The 20,142-nt window shown below is 36.6% G+C and overlaps 2 protein-coding genes across 2 annotated transcripts; one reads left to right on the top strand and one right to left on the bottom strand.

The window, feature by feature from the left end:
* The first annotated feature begins 2,614 nt into the window (after positions 1-2,614).
* Positions 2,615-5,836, top strand: LOC133814505 (uncharacterized). Its single transcript, XM_062247454.1, has 2 exons — positions 2,615-2,648; positions 4,770-5,836. The coding sequence occupies exons 1-2, from the start codon at positions 2,615-2,617 to the stop codon at positions 5,834-5,836; spliced, it is 1,101 nt and encodes a 366-aa protein (XP_062103438.1).
* An 8,554-nt stretch (positions 5,837-14,390) lies between these two features.
* On the bottom strand, positions 14,391-18,127 carry LOC133818193 (probable galactinol--sucrose galactosyltransferase 5). Its single transcript, XM_062250933.1, has 4 exons — positions 16,544-18,127; positions 15,896-16,073; positions 15,224-15,591; positions 14,391-15,108 (listed from the first exon to the last, which is right to left on the bottom strand). Exons 1-4 carry the CDS (start codon positions 17,774-17,776, stop codon positions 14,548-14,550), a joined length of 2,340 nt encoding a protein of 779 aa, XP_062106917.1. The 5' UTR covers positions 17,777-18,127; the 3' UTR covers positions 14,391-14,547.
* Between the last annotated feature and the right edge of the window lie 2,015 nt (positions 18,128-20,142).

Here is a 20,142-nt window from a genome sequence, read left to right as displayed (position 1 = left end):
GCAAAGTGTTGATGGGGTTCTTGTGGATGTTATCCCGCAAGGGACTACGATAAATGATTCCTGCCAAGATGGCAATGAACTTCCCTTCATCTCCTACCGTGGATGCTCGGTTTTCTTTTCTCATGAATCTTTGGATGTAGTCCTTTAGGGATTCATCCTTCCCTTGCTTGATGTCAGCTAGCTGATTGACATAAACTGGTTGAATTCGTCCGGCACTGAAGACCTTGCAAAATTCCTTCCTGAATTGCTCCCAGGAAGTGATGGATCCAGGTTTGAATTTCCAATACCATTCCTGAGCTGAGTCAAATAGAGTGGTAAGGAATACCCTGCACCTATAATCATGCTCTACACTGAGTAACTCCATCTGATCCTCGAACTTTCCAATGTGTCGCACTGGGTCCTCCTTCCCAGTGTATGTTGGAAGTTTCAAAGTCTTGTACTTCGATGGTGGTTGAGCAGCTTGGATCTTTTTACTGAAGGGACTCTCACTTCTATGAGCCAGCTCAATATCGAAAGGTTTCTTTGTCAGGCTCTGAACAGTCATGGTGACTGCATCTATCTGAGCCTGCACTACTGGTGGGATCGCTGCTCTAGGTGGGGTAGACGTCCCCGATACCCCCTCCTGAGCGCTGGTTCTCCTATTGATGACTTTCCTCAGATCCTGAGGTTGTGCATCTTTCCCAAGCCTATCAAGCACGATATTGGTGTTGTTCATCGGTTCCTTTCCCTTGCGAGACTGAGGGTGTAGGGGTGGTAGGTCCGCTTTGCTATTGCCGGTGCGATCCTGCCCCTGAGCCTCTCCTCCTACATGACTCTGAGACTTTGAGCGACCATTTCCATTCCTGTCATGCCTCTCAGATGTCTAACCTTCCTCTCCTATGCCGTTTCGTCTTCCCCTCTGGGAAGGGGCCTTCGGGTTGGTAACACTCTTACTCCAAGAGGAAGTGTTATTCTTCTTAGTCATGATGGAGGCAGTCTTGGACTACACCTCTTCATCCTGTCTCTAGGAAAGTGGCTCTGGGAGTGTCCTTGGGATTCGACTCCTCCCCTGGGACTCCCTATTACTGCTATCACGCATCCCTGCTACTTTGGCTTGAGCCTCCCTCATTGTAATGTCATGTGTTTCGGGTACCTTCAAACGACTCAGGTCGGGATTATTTTCCCCAAGTTATGAATATTATTTTAAATGATATTATACTTGTTTGGAATTTATTTCCATGAGTTATTGCTAGTCAAATTATGAATTTTGTGATTAAAAGTCAAAATAAGACTTTTGGTCTTCGACCAACACAAAAACCCTAATCGGGTAAAAATCTCAGAAAATAAAATGAAAAACTATGGAAAATATATTTTGGGCATAAAATACATTCATAAAAATTAAAGTTTGGTCAAAAATAATAAACCTAAGAGAAAATGGAAATTTTAGGGCATTTTGTGTTAAATGCTTAATTTTACCGAATTGGGGAATTTTATTCCATGAATGGACCTTAGGTTAAAATTTATTGTGTGATTAGTTAAATTAAATGTGATAGACATTTAATTTAATTATTATATTTTAAGTTTTGATTTTAAAACTTAATAAGAGTGAAAAAGGTTATAGGAAGTCAAATTAGATTTTTCTTCTTAGGAAATATTTATTAACCTTTATATAAAATATATATATATAAACACATATATAAACTAAGTGGTGGCCAGCCATGTGAAGGAATTAATTGGGTTGACAAAATTTTAATTAAGTTTAATCCCATTTATTTAAGTAAGTGGATAGTAAAACACTCAAGTGTTTATATGATATTTTTAGAGTTGTATAAACCATTCTAACCCCCCCCCCCCCCCCAAAAAAAACCGACCCCCTCTCTCTCTCAATCACTCTCATCTTTTTTTTTTTTTTTGAAAACTCTCTCAAGTTTTCTCTCCATTTTCAACCTCAAGAACACTAAGAAGGCTGGGAAGCTAAGCTTTGGTCTAGGAAGGGTTTCCCTAAGGTAAAGTTTCAAAAAACTAGACTTTTGTAAAGTTTTAACCATAGATTTTTCAATAGCTAATTGTCTATGTTTTGGGGGGGGAGTTGGTTAAGTTATTGAAGAGTTTTTAAGGGCTCAAAGCTAGTAGGAACATCAAAACCTAGAGCAAGAACAACAAGAGGTAAAAAGTTTACTTTTTATGGTTGTTATTGTATGGTTATTATTTTTAAGCATTATTTTGTATATTTAATGGTTAAAGTTTCGTATTGGTGATGTAATAAGGCTATGGTAGTTGCTCAATAATTTTTATGATGCTTGTGTGTTGATTTTTTAAAATAGGGACCAAAATCCCTAGGGGTTTTAGTGAGAACCCTAAAACAAAATACAAGTTTTGAGCTGTTACTTCCAAGGGGTCAAGCATCCACTGTATATTGATTTTGTAAAATTTAATTATACTGTGATATTTTTGAGATTGAGTACATAAAATTGAACTTTTGAAACACTCAAATATATGTTGGAAAAATTATATTTTATATATAATAAATAGCCAATTTAGGCTAATGTGTGAATGGAAAATTGATGCCTTAAATGTGGTCCATTGATAGCTGCTAATAAATGCAGATTTGGTCAAGGATGTAATCACCGTAATAATGGTGAATATTCTGATTGATATCAGAAATTATGGTAAAAATTGTGATTGATCAATATCACTAATTTTGTGGGATTTTTGGCATTAATTCCCTTGTGTCCACACTTGGTATTCCACCCCATATGAAGCCTATAAAAGGAGGCTTCACCTTTCATTCTAAAAACACCAACAAATAGAGTCACTCACTAAAAAGCACTCTTATCTTCTTCTTCTTTGTTTTTCGTAAGTCTTAAGGTGATAGAGTGAAGGTATTAATCCGAGTTTGCTGGAGTAGTGAAAGTGGTGTATTCCTCTACTCGTTAGTTGTTGTATCCTGGAAAGTGGTTGCTCACGTATCCTCTAACACCAATCAGGTAGGGGGGCAAATCTGCTTTAAGGAAAGCGTGTTTTACGTGCCTCGGCTTTCTTTTTGTACGCCCTGGTTTTCCCAGGGGCTGTTTAGCAGGACGAGCCTCGGACTAAACATGATTTAGCTCGAGGCTCCCACAGGCCAGAGGCTCTATTTTCAGGACGGGCCCTTTCTAGCTCGAGGGGTCCTGTTTCCAGCTCCCTCTTGTTGCACCAGGAGCTGGGAACAACATCCGGCGACCACTGACGGATCAGCTCGGGTTATGGATTGCTCCGGTAGCGAGCTTCTCAGGAAGCTCTGACCCTATGGGAAGTCAACGCGCAAGATAAACGTGCATAATCCTGCCATCACGTGTCCGATATCCCCCTGACTTCTCGGACACACAGCAGGAACGTGCGTATTCAGACACCCACGGATGGGTTGGGCCGTGCGGCCCATTATCTCCTTCCATACTGATTAGACCACACTTGTGTGTCAGGTTTAGGAATTAATCATGAATATCACAGACTTGATATGACAAATGGTAAGATCACGGGATGACCTCCCTACCAATTTCCAGGTGCCTTCTCCTATAAATATGGAGACCCTGGGAGTTGATAGGGGTTGGAAAAAATAGTCTTGTAAGAACTATATATTTTGTAAACCAATTACCCAGAAAAGATCAATAATATTGACTAGTGGAGTAGAAGGATTTGAACCTTCGAACCACTTAAAAACGTGTTTAGGGTCACCTAGTTCTTTCCACAAAGATTTCATATCTTCGACAGTTCTACTTTTAAGTACTAATCTCTTTCTCTTCTTCTCTTAATTATCTGTTGCCGAAGAACCGCGTCAACACTTTTCAATTACCAGTTTTATAATTTATTATTTTGTATTTATTTTTCTGTTCTTCAATTAATAATATATTATTATGTTTGTTAATTTTCTCCATTCTCTTTATTTAAATTCTAACAATCTTAAAGCAAATTCATTTTGGAGAAGATCAACAGGTTGAAGGACATATTTCTTTCGTTATAAATAAATTTTGGTGTAATTTTTTTTGTTTCATTTATATGTATATATACTGTGAACTATTGATCTCGGTTTCATTACAGTGTTTTCAACCACTTCATATCATATATATTTATATATAAAGTTTGTATGCATGATTACATTTTCTGTGACTTCTATATATATATATATAAATATATATGTATATTATGTTTGATTATTTGACATATTCTTTTATATCAATTTATGTTTGATTTATAGTATTTATATACTTTCTTTCTACATATCTATTTTTCTTTTAGGATATCTTTCATATTATGCTATAAATATGTGTAATTTATGATACGATGTAATTAGTTTCTTTTAAAAAAAAAAAAATTGTTCTGTCATCCTTTCTCTGATTTTATAATGATATATATTGATTTGATTCTTACCTTGTACATTATTTACATAGGATCAATATAACTTTTTTATTTTAATTGTCTTCACGTCCTTAAAATCCATATAATTTTATATATGTTATTTTTGTATTTTGATGGCCAGCTATATGCCCTTAATGCCTCATGCTTAATATTTTTTTTCATGTCTGATTGTATAAATGCTTTTATTATCTCATTCGGATCTCTCTAATTCAATTAGTTTATGCGTATTGTTTAGTTTTGGTACTGTTTTAGGCAGTGAATACATATTTATAAATTATCATATATTATTGTTTGAAACGTAAAATAACTAAATTTCCTCTAACACCAATCAAATATGGCTGAAAATATGGATGTCATTGCGACTGGAAGCATTGAAGGATCTCCCTGAACTCTAGCTTCAACCACCAAGGACCAATCTAAGGGTCAGGCTGTGCAAGTTTCGGTACCATTGGTACCAACGGTCTCAACGGTTCCTGTGAACCCTAATGAGAAACCGGATAAGTTCACTGGGGTGAACTTCAAAACGTGGCAGCAGAAAATTCTTTTCTATCTGACAACATTGAATCTTGCGAGATTCTTAAAAGAGGATCCTCCCTTTATTGGAGAGGATGAGATAGATGTGCAAACTCAGCAAGCAATTGACGCTTGGAAGCACGCTGAATTCCTGTGTAGGAATTATCTTCTGAATGGCTTATCTGACACTCTATATGGTGTGTACAGTGTGAAGAAAACAACCAAAGAATTGTGGAACTCTTTGGACCACAAATATAAGGTTGAAGATGCTGGCGCCAAGAAATTCTTGGTTGGTCAATTCTTGAACTTCAAGATGGTAGACTCCAAGAATGTGATAAGCCAAGTGCAAGAGCTTCAATTGATCATCCACGGGATCCATGCTGAAGGAATGGTTTTGAGTGAATCATTCCAAGTAGCTGCAATTATTGAGAAGCTACCCCCTGCATGGAAAGACTTCAAGAACTATTTGAAGCACAAGCGAAAGGAAATGAGTGTTGAAGATCTCATTCTCAGACTTCGCGTTGAAGAGGATAACCAAGGTAATGAGAAGCGAATCTTGAATCCTAATGCTGCCAAGGCAAACTTGATGGAGCATGATAGAGGCTCAAAGGGGAAGAATCCTAAGCACAAGCAAGGGCCCAAGTTGGGACCGAAAGGTGGAATTGCAAAGAAGTCAAAGTTCCAAGGGAAGTGCTTTAACTGTGGCAAGATGGGACATAAATCATCTGAGTGCAAATTGCGCAAGAAGAAAGGCAATGAGACCTATATGGTGGACGCGATATCCCAAGAGGTCGCTGAATTAGACTTATGTGCCGTGGTCTCTGAAGTCAACCTGGTGGATGTGAATCCAAAGGAATTGTGGCTCGACATTGGAGCTACTCGTCATATATGTGCAAACAAGTCATCATTCTCTGATCTGACTACACTGGAAAATGGAGAGAAGCTCTAAATGGGCAACTCGGCAACCTCTGAGATAAAAGGGGTAGGAACTATGTTCTTGAAGATGACGTCTGGAAAGAATGTCAAGCTGCAAAATGTACTGTATGTGCCTAACATTCGTAGGAATCTGCTGAGTGTACATGGGTTCAAGATGGTGTTTGAATCTCAGAAAATTGTACTCACTAAAGCGGGTGTTCCTATTGGGAAGGGTTATGTAAAAGAGGGCATGTGGAAGATGAATGTAATGGCTGTTAAGCCAAATGCTGTTATTGATAATAATAAAGATAGTACTTCTTCTGTTTACCTTCTTGAGTCTTCAAATTTATGGCATGGTAGACTAGGCCATGTTAATTATAATTCTTTGCGTAGATTAATTAACTTGAATCACATACCCACGTTCAATATTGATTCAAAACATAAGTGTGAAACTTGTGTAGAAGCAAAATTAACCAGGTCATCTTCAAAACAGTTGAAAGAGACACTGAACCCCTTGATTTAATTCACAGTGATATTTGTGATTTAAAATTTGTTCAAACAAGAGGAGGTAACAAATACTTTGTTACTTTTATTGATGATAGTACAAAGTATTGTTATGTGTACTTGCTAAAAAGCAAAGATGAGGCTATAGAGAAATTTATTCTCTATAAGCAAGAGGTTGAAAATCAACTTAATAAGAAAATTAAGATGATAAGAGGTGATCGGGGTGGTGAATATGTAGAACCATTTAGTGAACCTTGTGCACAAAATGGAATCATTCACGAGGTAACACCACCTTATTCTCCTGAATCCAATGGAGTGGCAGAACGGAAAAATCGCACTTTAAAAGAGATGATGAATGCCATGTTATTAAGTTCTGGATTACCGTAGAACATGTGGGGTGAAGCTATTTTGTCAGCTAATTATCTTTTAAATAAGATTCCCTGAAAGAAAGATCAAAAGACACCATATGAATTATGGAAAGGTAGACAACCTTCATACAAATACTTAAAAGTGTGGGGATGTCTGGCTAAAGTGATTGCACCATTGCCAAAAAGAATGAAAATAGGTCCAAAAACAGTAGATTGTATTTTCATTGGTTATGCACAAAATAGCAATGCATATCGATTTCTTGTACATGAGTCTAAAAACCCGGACATTCACAAGAATACGATAATGGAATCAAAGAATGCATCATTCCTTGAACATGTATTTCCTTGCAAAGATAATGGGGTTGGACCAAGCTCTTCTAAGCGAACATCTGAAACGATGGATGATCGAGAACAAGAAGAGGAAATTGATGAAGTCCAAGTAGAGCCAAGGCGAAGCAAAAGGGCAAGGATAGAAAATTCTTTTGGACCAGATTTTCTAATTTATATGATAGAGGCAGAACCTCAAACATATAAAGAAGTTGTGAGCTCTATTGAAGGTCTTTTTTGGAAGGAAGCCATAAGGAGTGAAATGGATTCCATCCTGCAAAATCATACTTGGGAACTAGTTGACCTTCCTCCTGGATGTAAACCTTTAGGTTCCAAGTGGATTTTCAAAAGAAAAATAAAAACAGATGGAACAATTGATAAGTACAAGGCCCGATTGGTAATAAAAGGTTACAAACAACAAGAAGGCTATGACTACTTTGATACTTATTCTCCGGTGACGAGAATAAATTCTATCAGGATGATTTTGGCAATTACTGCATTGCAAAATCTAGAAGTCCATCAAATGGATGTAAAAACTACCTTTCTAAATGGAGATCTTGATGAAGAAATATACATGGAACAACCCGAGGGTTTTGTAGTTCCAGGGAAACAAAGGAAAGTTTGCAAACTTGTTAAGTCACTGTATGGACTTAAGCAAGCACCAAAGCAATGGCACGAAAAATTTGATAGTGTCTTGATGACAAATGGATTTAAAATCAATGAGTGTGACAAATGTGTGTATATCAAAACCACAAACGAGGGATACATCATTCTATGTTTGTATGTAGATGACATACTCATTGTTGGAAGCAACCAACGAATGGTTAAATCCACCAAAACAATGTTAAACTCAAGCTTTGACATGAAGGATATGGGACTGGCTGATGTAATTTTAGGGATAAAAATTATAAGGACGCCAGATGAACTCAATTTGAGTCAGTCACACTATGTTGACAAGATACTTGACAAATTCGGTAAAGATGATTCTGGAATTTCCAGAATACCAATCGATACAAGTCAGCATCTATCCAAGAATAATGGTGAAAGTGTGTCCCAAGTAGAATATGCTAGAGTAATAGGAAGTCTAATGTACTTGATGAGTTGTACTAGACCAGACATTGCCTATACTATAAGTACTTTGAGTCGATTCACGAGTAATCCAGGTGTTGAACAATAGAAAGCAATTGCAAGGGTACTTAGGTACTTAAGGTATACTCGTGACTATGGGCTAAACTACACCAGAGATCCAGTTGTGCTTGAAGGATACACTGATGCAAGTTGGATATCTGATATTCATAACTCAAAAGGTACTAATGGATATGTCTTCACTCTAGGTGGTGCAACGGTTTCATGGAAATCTTCGAAACAAACTGTAATCACTAGATCTACAATGGAATCTGAGTTTGTTGCTCTGGATAAATGTAGTGAAGAGGCAGAATGGCTACGTAATTTCCTAGAGGATATTCCAGATTGGCCTAAACCTATGCCTGTAATATGTATATATTGTGATAATCAAGCAACAATTGGCAGAGCAAAGAATGTTCTATATAACAATAAGTCAAGACATATACGTCGACGACATAATACCATTAGACAATTGATCTCAACTGGAGTTATCTCAATTGACTATGTGAAGTCAAAAGATAATATTGCGGATCCGCTAACCAAAGGGTTAAATGGAGATCAAGTTGAAAAGACATCAGAAGGAATGGGACTTAAGCCCAAAAGAAATAAGGTAGATATAAAGGAAAACCCAACCTAGTTGACTGGAGATCCCAAGATCTAGGTTCAATGGGACAACCTAATTATATAAACCTTGTAAGATCACTGTGGGGACTAACCCTACCCATTCTGTTGATGAAACAGTGATTCCCGTTGTGGAAAAAGGATAAGCATTAAGCTTTTAATGACCCTTATGTGTCGGAAGTCCGAACGGGGCAATGCGGGATTGTTCTTAATTAAGAGGTCACCTATGTGATAGAGAAATGGGGCCGCTTCAAAGGAGAATTGTGGGGGCTAAATTCTCTAAAACCTCTCGCAGAACCAGGCGGATGTTCATGGCCAAAATGAACATAATCATGAGAACCGATATGATGCCAGGAAGATATCTGTGTGAGATATATCATCATTTACATCAACAGCAGACAGTTCAAAGACATCGCATCCACTGATCATCTAGTAAGGTAAATATATTTTCACAAGGGAAGGTTCAAAGGTTAACACCCACCTATCCTATGCAGGTATCTACCGTAGAATTCTATCACCGTGTTGAGTCGAGTCGAGTCTTGTCAATTCATTGTGAGTCTTTTCTCTGTGTATTCCTTATCGTTGATCAATTTCATTCATGTGGGGGATTGTTGGAAAAATTATATTTTATATATAATAAATAGCCAATTTAGGCTAATGTGTGAATGGAAAATTGATGCCTTAAATGTGGTCCATTGATAGCTGCTAATAAATGCAGATTTGGTCAAGGATGTAATCTCCGTAATAATGGTGAATATTCTGATTGATATTAGAAATTATGGTAAAGATTGTGATTGATCAATATCACTAATTTTGTGGGATTTTTGGCATTAATTCCCTTGTGTCCACACTTGGTATTCCACCCCATATGAAGCCTATAAAAGGAGGCTTCACCTTTCATTCTAAAAACACCAACAAATAGAGCCACTCACTAAAAAGCACTCTTGTCTTCTTCTTCTTTATTTTTCGTAAGTCTTAAGGTGATAGAGTGAAGGTATTAATCTGAGTTCGCTGGAGTAGTGAAAGTGGTGTATTCCTCTACTCGTTAGTCGTTGTATCCTGGGAAGTGGTTGCTCACATATCCTCTAACACCAATCAAGTAGAGGGGGAAAATCTGCTTCAAGGAAAGTGTGTTTTATGTGCCTCGGCTTTCTTTTCAATTACCAGTTTTATAATTTATTATTTTGTATTTATTTTTCTGTTCTTCAATTAATAATATATTATTATGTTTGTTAATTTTCTCCATTCTCTTTATTTAAATTCTAACAAAATATTTAAAAATGAGTGAGTTATGTTATTTCAAAGTTGAGGTAAAAAACTGTTTTTTCGTATTCTTAATTTCGGGACCAAGTTTGGACAACCATTGTATAGAGAAAATGAACCCAGTTTTTTCTAAAATTTGGTGAACATAATCTTGGCATAACCTAGTATTTCACTGTAAAATTTGGTAATAAAATACTGAATGGTTTGAAAGCTATTAAGTGCCAAAGTTCTGATAAATTAAGGACTTGAAAATAAGGTCATTTTTACCTCATTGTTGGAAAATAATTTCACCAATTAAAAATGCTCATTTTGACCTAATATTTTACAAAGACTTAAATGGCATACCAAAAATGGAATTAGCAAATTTTGGTAACAATTGGGTAAGTAAATTTGAAGTTATGACCTAAAAAAGTATGTAGTTAAAATGTGAAAAATAGGGTTTTCACACTTAATGTAAAAATGAGATTTTGGAACTTAAGGTAAAAAGTAAAATTTTACTTATTGCAAGATAAAAACTTGGTAAGTCTTGAAAACATATTTTGACCTAAAATACCACTTTGAGTTTAGTGAGAATTATTTTTATTAAAGAATTTTTATTCTTTCTAAAAATAAAAGAATTAATTTATTAATACGTTAATAAATTAAAAGAGGGTTTAAAACCCTATATTTTGAGAAGATAATTAAGTGAATTATTTTTCTTGTAAGTAAACTTGATTAATTGACTTCGGAAAAATTAACTAGTCAAGATGAGAAATTTTTAACGGTTTTCCTAATTAAAATAAAATTATGCTATTTTCTTAAAACAGTTTTTAGATATTAAAACCTTAAGAAAAATAAAAAGAAAATTAAGAGTTTATTTTCTTGAAAAATAATCAAGGAATTTAATTAGTATTTTCAGGATATAATACCGGCTAAAATCTTTTATATATTTTACCGACTGTTGAAAGTACGGGTTAATAGTGGAACCTTTAAAGAATAAGATTTTTAGCAGATTGTGGAAAAATACTATTGTGATACTCGAGCCTAGGTATCGAGACCATAGGATAGGTCTCCCCGAGACTTAGGGTTTAGTCTCAAATATTTTTGTATGAATTTCTTGAATGGGTTTAAAACCAAATAAGGATCTTTAATCCTTACAAATAATTTTTAAAAATGACCAAACAGCCCAAAATAAAAATGATGAATTATAAAGTGCCATAATTAATCCGAGTATATTGTATGGATAATTATAGTATTGGCTAAGTATAACTAGACTATATATTGGAGGGTAAAATCCTGGAGTGATAAGGACTCCAAGTAAGTCAACTTCTATTGTGTGGATGCAACATGAAACGACTATTGCATTGTATGTTAGCATAGAGACACATGCACATATATACATTGTCTTAGAAAGTTTGCTTAGAGACGTTAGTCTAGTTGGTGCTGATTCAGAAAATATGACCGGTAGATATTCGTCATACTCTAGACAGCTGATCCCCGTCACACTGCATGATTTTATTATGTCAGGTTCATTACCGCGACGAGTGGCCAAGAGGTGAGAATTGCTGGTTTAAACCTAGGGGTGCCAAAATGAATGGGACCTAAGGGCCCTCATGCTTACTTAATCAGTGAACGGTTAGAACTAGAGCAAGTGCTCCGATAAGTTATTCCCGGATAATAGCCGTGAATATTGGCCATTCAGTGAGAGTGCCTAGAGATACTAGGGGTTGCCAAGTTTGAGTGAGGCTGAACACCCTAGGGGCAACTGCTCACCAGCACCACTGATTAACATAGAAGTCTCTGTAAACTCATGTAACTTCGATTACACTCTTGGATAAGTAGTAATGCCCTAGGTAACTTGATGGTTACCCTTGTGAGGGATTTACTCTTGGATAAGTAGCGATGCCCTAGGTAACACGATAGTTACCCTTGATGGAGATATTTATTGGCTAGGTCTTAGTGTTGAGACTCAGTTCTCCCTTACAGATTAGCATTTACGCTGGAGGGCGTGTTATGCCCGAATTGTTGGAAGTTGTCGAGCATTGGTCTCGAATTATATTGTGATATATTATATCTACTTGCTCTGGGATTTTCTGAGTGCATGGATTTATTTGTTGATAAGAAATAGTTGTGATATAATATATCTGCTTGTTCTGGGATTTTATGAGTGCAAGAATTTATCTATTTATATGAAATAATTTGTCATTGGTTATCAGGCATGACTATAAGTTTTCCAAGACGCTTTTGCGTTCTTGAAATTGATTGTGTAGGGTCTGGATGGATCCGGAACCCTAATTCCCTGCATGCTTTTGTTTTAAAGTTGAACTTACTAAGCGTTTTCGCTTACCTAGTTGTTTCCTGTTGTAGGTAAGAACAAGGGCAAAGCAGAGCAGTGAGCACTGGAGTCTACCTTGCGAATGTACATGTGGACCGACCTTTTGGGAAGCTGTTTTATTTTTGGAAATGTTGTGTTATTTTCATAAACTATGCTCACTCTACTCTTTATAAAATATGTTTGTATTAAATGTTAAGTATGGCCATACGACTTTTAAAAAGTTTTTTTTTATACGGGTTTTTGAGACTTTTGGTTAAATGAAAACATTTATATTTCCGCATTATCGAGTCTTAAAAATCCTGGTCGTTACACTCATCGCCTAAGCAGCAGCTTCAACTTTAGCTCAGGCTAACTGGGTAGTCGCCTCCAAGGCCACAACAGCTTCGTGGTGCCTCCGGTTAGCTTCATGCTCCCTCTGGATCATCCTCTGGACCTGCTCATCTATCTCCCGCCATTTTCGTTCCATAGTCACCCTCTGGAGGGAAATTGCTGCAGCAAAGGCCTCCTGCCTCGCTAGAAATTGCACCATCTCCTCCTGGTGAGCATCCTGTGGACTCTCCGCTTCAGGTTGATCTCCAACCTCCACCTGAGGTTCGTTAATGAGATCGATGGGATCCTGAGTGGTGGAATCCCTGGGAGTCATCTTCTTCATCTGACGGGGTTTTGGAGGCATCGTAAAACTGATGAAAGTGTGTTTTTTGATTTCGTACTCTCAATGAAAGCACCAAAATGTTGACCTATGAAATTGTTCAATGGTTGTATGTATGATATACGACACCTTTTGAACGATATAAATGTAAATATAGGACAAAGTACAAATATGTAAACAAAACACATAGAAATTTATAGTGGTTCAGCCATGTTCTGATGAATAATAATAACCTAATCAACTTAGTATTTAGTATTGAATCGCTTAATTGAAAATTACAAAGATGAACTGAAGAGTTCACTCGTCACAAATTTGCCCATAATTTTATTTAAATGATCGATCCAGTAGTCTCTCAAAATCCCCAAAAATACCCTCATTTCTTTATGAAGCACTGGGTCCTTTATTTATAGTACCCAGGGGCTGTTACATGATCAGCAAGATTGGGGATCGTGGTTTGGTACATGATCATTGGGAGTGGAGATACGTGTCCATCTTCCCATAATTATGAGATCGTGGGTCTTCTCGTCGTTTCTCTGGATCGTGGTTGACCATGCACGATTGAAACCTTCAGAAAAACACTAAGTCTTGGTTGGTCTATGAGACTTAGGTGCTAGGCCCGATGACCCTTTAGAGCTTGGGTGCTACGCCTGTTGATCTTCTGGGTGGTAGGTCTATTGATTTCAGATTGAACGAGCGTGAACTTTACCCAGCGAAGTGTATTTAGGAGTTTAGGCTGACCACCCTATGAAGAATAGGTGGGTCGACCACCTCATGAGGCTCTTAGGCATGCTAGGTCAACCACCCCTAGGGGTTGGAGTCAGGCCGACCACTCCTAGGGGGTTTAGGCCTGGTCGACTTCCCTATAGGTCCTGAACCTATCAATCTTTGTTCATTGGTTTTTTTCAATACTTTGTCGTTTTTTCCATGACTTGTAATACCACGTGTCACTTTCTCATTTGTCACGTCATCTCTAGAATTTTGAGGGATAACAGAGTTGATAAAAAAAATAATTTGTTATTAATTATGTAAAGCTATTCAAAAAAAAAAAAAATTAAAAATTGATAAGTTCAAGCTTATGTAGATTTAGAGAAATTGAAAAATAAAATATATAGATATAGACATTAGAATGTCCTCTCTATTAAGGGCAATGCAAGATGAGAAAAATGTTGGATCATCACTCTAAAGTCAAAATTTTCTTATACAGCTATGTTATAAATTTTATTGTAATGTGCTTCTTTTATAGTATATCATAACAGTTAATTATTTATCGCTCACACGGTCACACCTAGGATATATATACTAGTGTTTCTCTTGTAGATGAAATAACAAAGTACTAGTGTTTGTAAATTGTAATGTTTGACCGCTTCTCATCCCTTCACTTTGAGAAACCCATTTAACTTGTAAAGAAACAAAGTGATTAACAAGAAAAAACATTACTGTAGCTACTTGCCAGCTTCTTCTCAAATACATATTGCAAGTGATGATATATATCACTTGTGCATAAACATAGGCATTGATTAACTTGCCATAAGGAAATATATAGTATAGTAGTAGAACGCTAGGATCTTCTAAATTTAGAATATGTACTTAACAATGGATATATTAGTAGTAGGCCAGGGGACATGAATTACGACCATGTGTTGTTCATATCGAAACTCAACTTCTTTTCCATCAATCTCACAACCCACCGGCTTGCTCGAAGCGAAAACCCTCATCTCTCCGGTTCCCCTAACTCCAACTTGGACAGAGCTCTTTTCTTGGTCAAAAGCCAAGGACTGAATGGCTCCACCAGTGTTCAACATGTTAACTAGGCCTATTGGCGCAAAGTGGACAGACTTCTTTTCCAACAGAGTCACAGGTGCAACGGTAATAAGCTCAAAGTTAAAGGGCTCCAATGAAATTTCCACATTCTCAGAGAGCTGAGAAAGAAGAAGCTTCTTGGCTTGAGAAAAGTACATAGCAAAGACTCCAACCCCATCAATGGAAATTGGGTTCTCGCCACTTTTCCATTCGATGTCATTGGCATTGGCCTTAGAGGTCACCACATGGGAACATTGAGAGGCACATTGGTTACGTCTAGTTTCTCTGCACCAACCTCCTCCTTGGCAATTGAATGCTCCAAGAACTCCAGTGTGCTGTAACAAAAACCAGAAATGTTAAACTATCAGAAAAAGCAACCCTTTACTTGATATACCATATTAGAACTTGGGTTTGGTTAATTTTGATTATTATTATTATTATTATTATTACCTTGTTAAGGTTCCAAATTTTGAGCATGGTTTTGCCATCATGAAGAGGGTCCTCAAAGAGACAGTCACGAGTGGGGAGAGCATAGTAGTTACACCTGAGAATGGAGCCATCAGGCAAAACAAGCTTCTTTAGCAAATCAAAGTCGTGCTTCCCGACTGAGTCACTGACATAAATAGGACCCCCAGAGATGGCCCTAGACGCGGCGTGGAAGGCAGCACAGGGGTGAGTCGACTGGAACATGTCCCAGTCAGGGTGTATGAAGTTTCCCATCCATAGACTATTATAAGCACAGTGAACCATGTGGCACCCTTGAAGCCAAAACGTACCGTTTGGATCACCAGATGGATCGGTGCACCAGAAATCATCCCCTGTGTCAACACAAAACAAATTCATTAATATTTTACATTACAAAAGTGGATGACTTGGTGAATGTCATCCTTTATTCATTCATCTATTGCTGGCACATTACTCCGCCTATACTACTAATTAATTTTGAGATGAAATCCATGATTTTTAGCATACTTGTCATCTATGACGCATTTTTACTGTGTTTTATGGCCTTATGTTCAAATTTAATGTACTTATCAATACATATAATGAAATCGACTGAAGGGACAAAATCCAATCCCTTAGAGGGTGATGATTGATCTGTAATATAAAACATTTACGTACCAACACGACCCAGACAGATGGCCTCTGTTCCAAGGAACATGAAGTCGTTACAGTGTTCCATGCTGGCAATTACACCGTTGCCCTTGAAGTGCTTTTTCACTGAGGATGTTAAGGCTTTGAAGTATGCTTTAGCAAGCTCCACTCGTCCCCCATAGTTCTCACACAACATCTCCAACAGCTGTTCAAATCAAACACATGAAAAAGGATATTATAATAATTAATTAGGTCAAAATGTTTCTGTTGAAAAGTAAAAGTAAGGTTTTTTTTTTAAAAAAAAAAAAGACCCATGTCACTATGAGTAAAATATTGGATATAACGTGCCGACCAACTGAGTCCAAATTATAGATGAAGTGCGCCGACCAACAAGGTCAAGCCAACGAAAATAACTGCTAAATCTTCTAATGTTATCCATCTAGGCTAATTTAAACTAATGTTTTTATAAGTTTTTTAGAGTAATTAAATGTGCGCCTAAAATATACCAAAACAGTTTAGCTTAAACAATTATATTTATTAGAATTGAGTTTTATTATTTTTAAAAAATATTTGGTGCATATTTTGGATACACTCGTCGTTACTCATGTTTTTATAAATTATCTCAAATCTAACAACAAAATATTTATATAAATTTAAATATAAAAAGAAACTTACATGAATGACGTCAACCTTGACTCCATCAATCCCAACTGCTTCCAAATGAGAGTGAATCCCCTCATACATCTCATCAACCTTCTCCGGTGGAACCAGTCCAATCCCAGTGCTCACAATCTTATCGACGGCCAAATCCTCCATAGTCATCTCCAAGCCCGGCGACAATTTGGGCTTTACGACTTGGGCCTGAGGCAGACCAGGAACATTGGGCCTCAGCCCACCCCAATACCCACAAAGTGCATGCCACACGTACACATAATCAACGCTCTTATGGTCCTCCTTAAGGTCCTTTATAAAGGCACCCATGCCCTTGTTAAGGGGTTTCTTGGGGGACACGTAATCTCTAAACTTGGAGTTCTCTTGAAACTTCAACAGCCTACAAGGCATTTGCTCCCCGGCCACCGTTTGGTTCATACCCTCCTGTGTCGGTGGGTCCGAGTCATGACCTATCGACTGCCAGCCGTCATCGATTAGGACCAGTCCAGGTGGGCAACCACCGTCCACCAGTCCCTTCACGCCTTCTAGAATGCCCTGAGGATGCACCGTAAGGTAGAATGCGTCCCACGTGCACCAACCAAATTTGTCCACGATTCCTGGGGGAGTTTTCTCCTCCAATAGCCGAAACGTCCCCAGGTGGACTCTCACAACCTTCATCGCCTCCTTAACGAGATTGTACGGATCTTCTCCGGCGTGGAGGTAGAGGACGCTTTTGAACCCCGACGCCGTGGCTTTGGTTGAGCCACTCTCGACGCAAACGTCGACGAAATCGTTGTCGTTTGGGCCTGGCTGGATTGAGGCCCGGAATGGGCCTTCTATGAGAGGGAGCACGAGGACATAAGGCCGGCCCAGTTTCGTCGAGTTCTCCAGTAGCACCATCTGCGTCTCGTGCTCGAGGTCGCGGCCTTTGGACCCAGCCCAGTGGGTGGTCCACCAGACCTTGAACCGGAATATGCTCATGAACCGGATGTCCTTCAGCATCCCTATGGGAACCACGTGGCGGCTGCTCGTGTTGTCGGCGTCGAAGCCGACGAAGCAACCGACGGTGGAGAGTGACTCGTCGTTAATGGACGTGTAAGGCGAAGGTGTTGCCGTAACGTTTTCTGGTACCTCCGAGAGTATGACGTGGCCGTTCGCCTTGAGGTTTGAGCCGTCAATGGAAAATGAAGATGGATTCTTGCACCCATCGGCCAGAGGAGTAACGTCGGAGCCGCCTTTGCTTAAACTTGGAGCCATGGTGGTCGAAAAGAGAGTGAAACAAAGCTATAAATGTAGGAAAGATGAGCAGAGAATAGTGGTTTCTCTGGGTATGATGGAATGAAGGGAAACGAAGACTGTAATGGGTTTATATAGGAGAAAAAAAGATAATGAACTGAAGGAATATGATTATATTAATGTACTATAGAATGATCAGTGAGTTAATGGAGAATCAGAAAAAGATTCTGTACTGAAAAAGATGAAAAGTATCGTATATATATAATTGAGATGATTAAGTAAAGAGAGTGATGAAATGAAATCAAGTGAGTTTGTATAATTAGTAGTATTTTCATTAACTTGAATGAGTAAATATGAAACTAGTCCAAATATATATAGGCAAAGGTTTAAGGGTGGGGAAGCTTCGTAAGAAGTTGGATGATGGAGTCGGTTGGAACTTTCAATTTTTTATTATTTATATTTATTTATCTAATTTCTAACACAAAATCTTTGAGGGCTAATGAATAATGAGTCATCCAAATTCTAAGAGGAGAAATAATTATTTATTTTTTCTAATTAGGAATAATTGTTTAAATTATCTGTTTGAAAAATAGTTGCTTTCTTCTGTTCATTGATCACTTCGACAAAAGAAAAAAATAAATGCAAGTTTTGGTATACACATAGGGAGTGGGGTATGTTTATTAAGGGGGTTGTTATTTTACATTTTAAGTTGCGTGTGATACTCAAATTAGTTAGCCATTCTACTTACTTTTCACGTTTTCTTCAATTGCCTCCTAAATAAAAAAGTTAGTCTTTTTTTCCCTAACTAATCTTTTTAATATAAATTTATCCCCATATTTTTAGTCTAAAACAAAATAGCACATAAATGATAAAAATATTTTAGTTTTACCCTAAAATTTTATTTTTATTATAATAATTTAAACATATAATTAATTTGTTTATTCAATTACTATGTAAATTAAAACAAAAAAAATTATTCATATTTTACCTATTATTTATAGAAGTTGATTGTGATTTTTTTGTTGGATTATATTATTGATTAAATAGTTAGAAAAATTTTAAGCAAGACAATTTTTTATAATGTTATTAGTATATCTATTAGCTACAAGTAAAAAGAAATGTGAAAATATTGATTCAGAAAAAACTAAAAAAAATTCTACTTATATAGTTTTGTTATGGTTTTTATTTATTAAAAAAATTAAATGTGAGTTTGTTAAAATATTTATTTTTTTTCAAAATAAATGTATACATTAAATATGAGTAAATAACATATAAAAATAAGAACGAAAAAAAAAAGTGGATTTATAAATTTTTTATATTATTTATTTGGTTATTTATTAATTTACATTTATGGCTAATAAAATTATAATTAATTTAAGGGAAAATGGCGGCGAAAATACCAATTCTTTTAAAACGGTACCACTTATATACCAAAACAAAAAAATTGGTGGCAAAAGTACCAAACATTATAATTTGAGTGCACCCGTTAATGTCATTCTGTTATCTCATTCAAATAAGCTACGTGTCATTATTTTGTTGGTCAAGTTAAACTTTTATTTTGACAGCAATTATGCTTAATTTGCAGCAGTTATTCTGGTGTAATTACATCAATGTGTTGCTGATAGAATCTGACTTATGGTGTAATGGGTCTTTTGGAACAAGTCTTATTGTGTGAAGTTCTATTTTGACAGCAATTATGCTGAATTTGCAACATTTATTTATGGTGTATTTGCATCAGTATATTGGTAAACAGACTTGTTTATTGCAGCACTATCAAAACTTAATTTGTAACAATTTTTTTTTTTAATTTGGATAGTTATATCAGCAGTATATAATCTCAATGGATTGCATTGATACTATGTGTTTTGTATTTGTTTTTTTGCACCAAATAAAATGCACGAAATAACATGGTAAAATTTTCCATTGAATTCTAAATAGTCTGTTCCTGAGGAAATTATAATCAATTTAGATAATCAGTTAACAAAAACAATTGGATATCAAAAATATACCAAGGCCACTACCAGTGGAGAAAGTCAACCAGATATCACATCTTCCATTAAACTCATATAAGACCAAATTATATATTACAACTCATAAGAGCCCAGTACAAAAACAGATCCAATACATTATAAAGTGAGATCCCTCATAGAAAAATACAGGAAAACAAAGAGAATCAACATTAGAGATTTACATATTTTTCTCAATTTTTAATCTTCAACAATCAGAGTGTCTACCCACTCAGAGAACCAACACCTATTGTTTTCCTAATGACCCAAAAAATAGAAAAAAAAAGAAATGAAATTGAGAAGAAGCAGTCAAACATAAAAAGTCAAGTCACATTTTTTGCACGTACAACCTAAGCTCCAATTCATTCTCTCCTTCGAGTC

This window comes from Humulus lupulus, chromosome 2, assembly GCF_963169125.1.
Source record: "Humulus lupulus chromosome 2, drHumLupu1.1, whole genome shotgun sequence".
Classification (NCBI taxonomy): Eukaryota; Viridiplantae; Streptophyta; class Magnoliopsida; order Rosales; family Cannabaceae; genus Humulus; species Humulus lupulus.
This window is presented reverse-complemented; position numbering and strand designations above follow the sequence as displayed.

Coding starts and splice junctions, on each gene's coding strand:
- LOC133814505 (XM_062247454.1), top strand. CDS start 2,615: ATGGTGAATATTCTGATTGATATCAGAAATTATG. Junction 2,649..4,769: donor GATTGATATCAGAAATTATG/GTAAAAATTGTG, acceptor CCTGAACTCTAG/CTTCAACCACCAAGGACCAA.
- LOC133818193 (XM_062250933.1), bottom strand. CDS start 17,776: ATGGCTCCAAGTTTAAGCAAAGGCGGCTCCGACGTTACTCCTCTGGCC. Junction 16,074..16,543: donor TCAAGGTTGACGTCATTCAT/GTAAGTTTCTTT, acceptor TGATTTGAACAG/CTGTTGGAGATGTTGTGTGA. Junction 15,109..15,223: donor AAATTTGGAACCTTAACAAG/GTAATAATAATA, acceptor TTTTTGTTACAG/CACACTGGAGTTCTTGGAGC.